Source organism: Salvelinus sp. IW2-2015, unplaced genomic scaffold, assembly GCF_002910315.2.
Source record: "Salvelinus sp. IW2-2015 unplaced genomic scaffold, ASM291031v2 Un_scaffold1732, whole genome shotgun sequence".
Classification (NCBI taxonomy): domain Eukaryota; kingdom Metazoa; phylum Chordata; class Actinopteri; order Salmoniformes; family Salmonidae; genus Salvelinus; species Salvelinus sp. IW2-2015.
In genome coordinates, this window is record NW_019943118.1 from 2501 (window position 1) to 11912 (window position 9412).

The 9412-nt window shown below is 44.4% G+C and overlaps 1 protein-coding gene across 1 annotated transcript; it reads right to left on the minus strand.

Annotated features, from left to right (window-relative positions):
• Positions 1–3878: 3878 nt before the first annotated feature.
• Positions 3879–6210, minus strand: LOC112071821 (uncharacterized). The gene is made up of 4 exons (XM_024139249.2): positions 5955–6210; positions 5801–5859; positions 4133–5711; positions 3879–3947 (listed from the first exon to the last, which is right to left on the minus strand). Exons 1-3 carry the CDS (start codon positions 5975–5977, stop codon positions 4306–4308), a joined length of 1488 nt encoding a protein of 495 aa, XP_023995017.1. The 5' UTR covers positions 5978–6210; the 3' UTR covers positions 3879–3947; positions 4133–4305.
• Between the last annotated feature and the right edge of the window lie 3202 nt (positions 6211–9412).

Consider the following 9412-nt stretch of genomic DNA (forward strand, 5'->3'; position numbering starts at 1 on the left):
AGGCTACCCTGCCGCCCAATAATGTGTCCCTGAACATGGTGTGGCCACCAGCTGCATTAATTACTGCAGTGCATCTCCTCCTCGTGTACTGCACCAGATTTGCTGTTCTTGCTGTGAGATGTTACCCCACTCTTCCACCAAGGACACCTGCAAGTTCCCGGACATTTCTGGGGGAATGGCCCTAGCCGTCACCCTCCGATCCAACAGGTCCCAGAAGTACTCAGTAGGATTGAGATACTACCACTACTACCCTACTACTACTACTACTACTACTACTACTACTACCACTCTACCACTACTACCCCTACTGTACTACTAATACCACTACTACCACTACCACTACTACTACTACTACTACTACTACCACTACTATTACTACTATTACTACTATCACTACTACCACTACTACTACTACTATCACTACTACACTACTACTACTACTATTAATACCACTACTATCACTACTACCACTACTACTACTACTACTACCACTACTAACACTACTACCACACTACTACTATCACACTACTATTACTACTACTACTACTACTACTACTATCACTACACTACTACTATCACTACTACTACTATACTACTATTAATACACTACTATCACTACTACCACTACTACTACTACTAATACCACTACTAGCTACTACCACTACTACTATCACTACTACTATCACTACTACTACTACTACTACTACTACTACTACTATCACTACTACCACTACTACTACTACTATTAAATACCACTACTATCACTACTACCACTCACTAATACCACTACTATCACTACTACCACTACTACTACTATCAAACGATTACTACTACTACTACTAATACCACTACTATCACTACTACCACTCCTACTACTACTACCACTACTATTACTACCACTAATACTACTATCACTACTACTACGACTAATACTACTATCGCTACTACTACGACTACTACTAATACCACTACTATCACTACTACTACTACTCTCTAATAGCACTACTATCACTACTACCACTACTACTACTACTACTACTACTACTAATACCACTACTATACTACTACCACTACGACTGCTACTATTAATACCACTACTATCACTACTACCACTACTACTACTACTATCACTACTATTACTACTACTAATACTACTACTACTACCACTATTACACTACTACTACTACTACCACTACTACTAATATCACTACTACTACTACTACTAATCCTACCACTACTATCACTACTTACCACTACTACTACTACTACTACTACTAATACCGCTACTATCACTACTACCACTACTACTACTACTACCACTACTATTACTACTACTACTACTACTACTACCACTACTACTACTACTATCACTACTATTCGACTACTAATACTACTATCATTACTACTACCACTAATACTACTACTATCACTACTACTACACTACTACTACTACTACTATACTACTACAACTATGACTACTACTAATACTAATACCACTACTATCACTACTACCACTACTACTACTACTATCACTACACACTATGACTACTACTAATACTAATACACTACTATCACTACTACCACTACTACTACTACTATCCTACTATTACTACTACTAATACTACTATACACTACTACTACTACTACTACCACCTATTACCGCTACTACTACTACTACACTACTACTACTATCACTACTACTACCACTAACTACTATTCTACTACCACTATTACCACTACTACTACCACTATACTACTACTACTAATACCACTACTACTACTGTTACTACTCATCCTTTGTTGATTAATAGAACTAATTTTCAGTATGATTTAAGACACCTTTCTCCTCTTCCTGCAAATTTACCCTCCGTCTAAATGTCGCTGCCGCCAACAAGATCGTTTCAGCTGATTCCAATGAAAGGAAGACTTATTTGTATTTTTTAAATTTCTGTCTTCCGCGTGAATGTTATTATTCTCTTTATTTTCTTTCTTTAGTATGAATGTTGCCATGCGTTATGGAAAAAGAGAGGAAAGGAAACGGCCCCTAAAATAAAATATGTCTGTGCCTCCACTTCCTCTGGCAGGAAATAGCATCTTTGATTTGAGCCACCACACACCGATGGTCAATGCATGCGAGGTGTTGCTCTCTCTCTGTTTATTTTACTGTGACAAACTGGTGTGCCCTTCCTGGCTTAGTCATACACCTCAGTGTAAAAGACAAATGTGTCAACAATATTATACCATCTAATACCCAAGGGAACATTCTGAATCTTTACTCCATGGCTAACTAGTCAGACATGGGATCAAACAGTATTCGATATCTTTCAAATAGTTTCAGTGTTTGCTTGATCCTGTCTGGAATGCCAGTTGGGCAGGATACGGGTTTGTACTTCAACAAATATTTTATTGGTTCCACTGAGCCAGGCACACTCAACCAAGCACAGCTGAAGACATGGAATGATTTTTAATACTATCTGAACCCAGGCTGGTTAGCAGTGCCATGTGTCTGATAAGACGTGAGGGTGAAAGTGGAACAATGTGACAGATATCCTCATCATGGATAGGGTGCCTAATGGCACACACTGGCTCCTCCTGCTCACACACTTCCAGCAGGAGACAGTAATGATCCCCATCAATCAGATTGACACCTGCCAGACTGATGGGAGCTAGAGAGAAAGTGTCCAACGTCTCTCCATATGGAGCATACCTGGTGATGTTTCATTCAGATTGGTCAAGCAGGCACAAACAAGCAGTTAGTGACATTCTGGTTACCAAGTTTGCAAGGTGAAACTCCATGTGCGACAAGCCAACGGGGCCGAGTTACAGAACCCACACATACAAATACTCCAATGCCAATGCTGCTATTCCTGTTGTCCCAGTAGTTTCCTTTCTTACAGTCATATTCTTAGATGTATATTGGGCAAGACGAACAGCTCATTTTGAAACAAGAAGTTGAGCTCAGTAACAGGAATGTTTGGCCTGATCACCGACGAGAGGGCCTATAGGGAGGTCAGAGAACTGGCAGAACAACCTCTCCCTCAATGTGAGCAAGACTAAGGAGCTGATCGTGGACAACAGGAAAAAGTGTGCCGAACAGGCCCCCATTAACATTGATGGGCCTGTAGTGGAGCGGGTCAAGACTGTCAAGTTACTTGGTGTCCACATCGCCAATGAAGTCTCATTCTCCCCCTCAGGAGACTGACAAGATTTGGCATGGGTCCCCAGATGGTTCTATAGCTGGTGCCAGATCGAGGACCAAAAGGCTCCTCAACAGCTTCATTGCACCCCAAGCCTGCTGAAAAATTAATTAAAAAAAAGAAATTAACTGCACTCTTTAAGGGCTTGCAAGTAACCATCTAATGGTAAAGGTAACACTTGTAATCAGCACGTGCCTGCGCCCAGAACTAAGCCTCCTGTATGTCTCTCCAGCCTGGTGAGTCCTGTGCCCAGAACTAAGCCTCCTGCATGTCTCCCCAACCTGGTGAGCCCTGTGACAGTTCCACATACCAGACTGCCCATACATCTCCTCACTCCAGTGAGCACATGTGACAAGTAAAATTTGGTCATTTCCTAGACAAAGGAATAAATGTTCTTAAAAAAAAAAATATTGGGGGGGGTGTTAATGAAATACTTCACAATCAGAACTTTCAGGAGGGTTTTAGTGAGATAGAAAGCAAGTGCATTAGAGCCACCATTAATATTAAAGGCATCAGGCCCTAMACACTGCTTCAAGCTCATTGACTGCAGAGGTCCAGTGATGCAAATGATCCTGGCCAATGCCAGAGAACCAACATTTCTTCTACTGGAACAAGCAACCTGATTACCACAACACAGCATTCAAAACATTTAAATTTAAAAAGAAAAACAAGACTAAAATGTATTAGAATCAATTTTATTTAAAACAATTGAAGTAGAGAAGTCCTGACAACACTTCCAGGTCACAGCACCTAGAAGACAACATATTAGTAACAAGCATACATGAAAGCAAAGACAGGTGGCAAGGCTGCATTTACACAGGCAGCCAAATTCTGATCTTTTGCCTAAGAGCCAATCAGCAAAAAGATCAATAAACTGCCTGTGTAAACCTACACAGCCCAAGTGGCATAAAAATACAGAGAAGCCGAAATCTCACCTCAACTGGTGGCTACAGATCCCACTTCATGTTCTGGACTCCCCTAGTCCACTAAAGCGCTGGACTCAGACGTAGGTAGTGCTGGGGCCTTTCTGCTTGGCAGATAGTGTGGTTTGTCTGTGGCTTTCCGACACTTGAAGAGCTGGGTTGAGTGGCTAGGGGAGGCCCTACTCCTACTGAGTAGGGTCTTTGAGCCGGTGGATTGGAGATCCGCCGTACAATTCTGGGATGCTGTGGATGACGGTCTGGGCAAAGCGTTGAGGGGTGGTCGAGATGGCACTGCTGGCAGCGCCAGTGTTGGACTTCACTTCATTGAACATATAGCGTTGACTGGGGGCAGGTTCAGAGCCACTTGACTTCTGGGCTGTGGCAGGAGCATTCTGGATGAATGTTGAACTGGCAGCCTGGGTAGAACTGAAGAGGCTGGAGACTGGCCCACTACTGGCAGCATAGCTGGGCTGGTAACTCCCCCAATGAGCAGACATTTGGCCATACTTCCTTTGGGTAGGTTTAGCAAGGAGATTCTGGCTGTATGTTGAACCCTTTCCACCCTGGTTAGAGGTAAACAGGCTTTGGCTTGGTGTTGCACCAAGGTCATAGCCAGGCTTGTAGGCTCCATAGGAGTTTCCACTAGCTGTAGAGCTAGGGCGAAAAAGACTGGCGCGAGAGGCCAGGCTAGAAGTGGGCATGCCACGACTTGAGGTAGAGGCTCCATCTATTCTCTGGCCAGAGGTTTGGGCATATTGATTGGAAGTTGAAACACTACTGGCAGAGCTGCTCTGGTATTGCATAACATCTTGGGAGAAGCTAGGCTTGTAGCTTTTTGTTGCACTCCACCCTTGAGTAGAACCAAAACTCAGAGGACCTGGTCTAAATGAAGTTAGTGAAGAACCACTTGAGGGAACTTGACGGTCAGGAGTGGAAATTGACTGGGCAGAGATTTCTATTGGTCCCTTGGAAGCCAGGGTAGGGAAGCTGCTCCCTTGCTTCAGTTCCTGGACATAGCGGGTGAGGGAGGTGGTTTGGGTAGCAGCTTGACCATAGAGGCTGGGGGCTCCTCTACTCTGAGTCTGGACAAGGCCTTGGTTGGGTTGTCTGGAGGTGGAGAACTTCAATCCACTCTGGGTAGAGCCATAGTTAGGAGTAGATGGTTTCAGGTTAGAGGCAGTTCTACTGTGGACATTAAACATAGCATATGGACTCTGGACTAATCCAGAGCTGCTGGAGTGAGGCTGTACTGGACGAAGAGTGTAGGGCTGGATTCTCTTTGCCTCCCAACTTGAAACTGGCCTTACTGCACTGGGGTCAGTGACACTTTGACCATAGGTTCTGCTGGCCTTGGTTTGATGCTTGTTGTGGATGGCAGAGGTTCCACTGGCTATAGAACCAGAGAGGCTAATGTCAGTATTCTTGGCACGGGTCCTCTTACCCTTTGTCTGGGCAGAGGTAAAGCTGCTGGGGTTAGAGCCACGAGAGGCTGGTCTGAATTGATCCTGGGGATAGCTGCCACCGGTTTGCCTCTGCTCAACTTCCATTCTGGAAGAGCCAGAAAACCCATAGCCTCTTACTCTCTGGGCATCTAAACAGAACAAAGGGAAGTTATAGATTCAGTGACAAACTTGAAGGTTGGTCTGACAAAAGTGACAATGTTTGGTGTTCATGCCTTACCACGTGGAGCCCATGTAAAACTTGAGTGTTCTGCAAACAATGAGCAAAGGAACACAATCCTGTCAAGAAAAGAAGTGGCCATTACACATCAACATTGCAAATACAAGCAGCAACCTTGCAGTAGACCTGAAACACATTGTTCAAAGAATCTTACCCCAAATTAATTCCAAAAGCCATATCAAAGCCTTAAACCACCAGACCAGCCAGCGCAATACTCCACAATTAGTAGCTCAATGCCTTGCTGCCTTGCTTAGTTCACATACTAGCTTGGTGTGTATTTATTGCCTGAACCTGCAGTTGCCATCCAAGCACTGGCTTATTGATTGATCATTCTCAGCTGTATGTCTTTGTGGAGTGGACAGATTTTAAAACAACCAAGGTGAGGAGAGAGGACGCGAAGAGTTAAGGAAAGACTTTTGAAATTCACACAAAGAGGGCTAACGTTATGACATCACAACGACATGCAGCTGAACATGATCAATCAATCAAACAGTGATGACGACTGGCTGTTCAGGCTAGAAATATACACTCAGCTGATATATCAACAACTCAAGGCAGTAAGGCTGCGTTTACACWGGCAGCACAATTCTGATCTTGTTTTCACYAATTAGTCTTTTGACAAATCAGATCTGCTCTGAAAAAGAGCTGATTTGAAAAGATCTGATGTGATTGGTCAAAAGGCAAATTAGTAGAAAAAAGATCTGAATTGGTCTGCCTGTGTAAAAGCAGCCTAAGTTAGTGCGAGCTGCCAGCTATTGCGTTGTCTAGTCTGTGGGTTCTGTAGTACTTCATTTAAATATAGCTTTTGGAAAACATTTTGGTTACAATGTTTGGGGAAAAAAGTGTTTCATACCTACTGAAAAGTTTGTGAAATATGTTGTGTAATTTCTCTCTTGGCTTTTACGMGATTTAACTTGTACAACTTATTCTCTTGACAGGATCTGTTTGTTTTGTTCATTGTTTGCAGCTTGTGTAAGCTATGTGTGTCAAATCAAATCAAAATTCAAATCAAATTGTATTGGTCACATACACATGGTTAGCAGATGTTAATGCGAGTGTAGCGAAATTCTTTGCTTCTAGTTCCGACTATGCAGTAAAATCTAACAAGTATTCTAACAAATTCAGCTACCTTATACAAAAACAACTACCTTATACACACAAATACACACAAACGTAAAGGGATGAATAAGAATATGTACATATAAAAATATGGATGAGTGATGGCAWTGAGATGAGTAATGTAGGATATGTAAACATTATTAAAGTGGCGTTATTTAAAGTGACTAGTGATACCTTTATTAAGTCAGTTTATTTCAGTGGCCAAAGAWTTTTGTCTGTATGTTGGCAGCAGCCTCTCTATGTTAGTGACTATGTCATCGCCTTCTGGATGATAGCGGGGTGAACYMGCAGTGATGATCTTTTTGGCCATCGGGTGCCGTAGGTGTCCTGGAGGGCAGGTAGTTTGCCCCCGGTGATGCGTTGTGCAGACCGCACTACCCTCTGGAGAGCCTTGCGGTTGAGGGCGGTGCAATTGCCGTACCAGGCGGTGATACCGCCCGACAGGATGCTCTCGATTGTGCATCTGTAAAAGTTTTTGAGTGTTTTAGATGAGAAGCCACATTTTTTCAGCCTCCTGAGTTTGAAGAGGCGCTGTTGCACCTTCATCACCACGCTGTCTGTGTAGGTGGACCATTTCAGTTTGTCCGTGATGTGTACACCGAGGAACTTAAAACGTTCCACCTTCTCCACTTACTCTCCCGTCGATGTGGATGGGGGGGGTGCTCCCTCTGCTGTTTTCTGAAGTCCACGATCATCTTCTTTGTTTTGACGTTGAGTGAGCAGTTATTTTCCTGACACCACACTCCGAGGGCCCTCACCTCCTCCCTGTAGGCTGTCTCGTCGTTGTTGGTAACCAGGCCTACCACTGTAGTGTTGTCTGCAAACTTGATGATTGAGTTGGAGGCGTGCATGGCCACGCAGTCATGGGTGAACAGGGAGTACAGGYGAGGGCTGAGAATGCACCCTTGTGMGGCCCCAGTGTTGAGGATCAGCGGGGTGGAGATGTTGTTTCCTACCTTCACCACCTGGGGGCGGCCCGTCAGAAAGTCCAGGACACAGTTGCACAGGGCGGGGTCGAGACCCAGGGTCTCAAGCTTGATGACGAGTTTGGAGGGTACTATGGTGTTAAATGCTGAGCTGTAGTCAATGAACAGCATTCTTACATAGGTGTTCCTCTTGTCCAGATGGGATAAGGCAGTGTGCAGTGTGATGGCGATTGCATCGTCAGTGGACCTATTGGGGCGGTAAGCAAATTGGAGTGTGTCTAGGGTATCAGGTAGGGTGGAYGTGATATGGTACTTGACTAGTCTCTCAAAGCACTTCATGATGACAGAAGGGAGTGCTACGGGGCGATAGTCATTTAATTCAGTTACCTTAGCTCTTGGGAACAGGAACAATGGTGGCCATCTTGAAGGATGTGAGGACAACAGACTGGGATAGGGATTGGTTGAATATGTTTTTTTGTTTGTAGCACATAGCCCTTTAGCTTCACGGTTGTTTTGGATTATGTGCCACAAACCAAAGTTATACCTCCCACAAAAGACAGGTGGGAAAAAGGCTACCTAAGTATGGTTCTCAATCAGAGACAATGATAGACAGCTGTCCCTGATTGAGAACACTACCCGGCCAAAACATAGAAATACAAATAATAGAACTAAAGAACATAGAATACCCACCCCAAATTACACAAATAGAGACATAAAAAGGATCTCTAAGGTCAGGGCGTGACACCAGTCACTCTATGGGTAGCTTTACTCTGGCCTGAACCAGCAGTACTAGAGGCTGATCCTTACACTGGGCCCACAAGGTGCATTCTCAGCCCTCCCCTGTACTCCCTGTTCACCCATGACTGCGTGGCCATGCACGCCTCCAACTCAATCATCAAGTTTGCAGACAACACTACAGTGGTAGGCCTGGTTACCAACAACGACGAGACAGCCTACAGGGAGGGTGAGGGCCCTCGGAGTGTGGTGTCAGGAAAATAACTGCTCACTCAACGTCAAACAAAGAAGATGATCGTGGACTTCAGAAAACAGCAGAGGGAGCACCCCCCCCATCCACATCGACGGGAGGTAAGTGGAGAAGGTGGAACGTTTTAAGTTCCTCGGTGTACACATCACGGACAAACTGAAATGTCCACCTACACAGACAGCGTGGTGATGAAGGTGCAACAGCGCCTCTTCAAACTCAGGAGGCTGAAAAAATGTGGCTTCTCATCTAAAACACTCAAAAACTTTTACAGATGCACAATCGAGAGCATCCTGTCGGGCGGTATCACCGCCTGGTACGGCAATTGCACCGCCCTCAACCGCAAGGCTCTCCAGAGGGTAGTGCGGTCTGCACAACGCATCACCGGGGGCAAACTACCTGCCCTCCAGGACACCTACGGCACCCGATGGCCAAAAAGATCATCACTGCCTGTTCACCCCGCTATCATCCAGAAGGCGATGACATAGTCACTAACATAGAGAGGCTGCTGCCAACATACAGACAAAATCTTTGGCCACTGAAATAAACTGACTTAATAAAGGTATCACTAGTCACTTTAAATAC

What these genes read in the sequence shown, in the direction of transcription:
- LOC112071821 (XM_024139249.2), bottom strand. Translation starts at nt 5,977, where the DNA reads ATGGCTTTTGGAATTAATTTGGG. An exon ending in GCTTTTGGAATTAATTTGGG is followed by an intron (nt 5,860 to 5,954) that starts GTAAGATTCTTT and finishes TTTTCTTGACAG; the next exon opens with GATTGTGTTCCTTTGCTCAT. An exon ending in TTTTACATGGGCTCCACGTG is followed by an intron (nt 5,712 to 5,800) that starts GTAAGGCATGAA and finishes TGTTCTGTTTAG; the next exon opens with ATGCCCAGAGAGTAAGAGGC.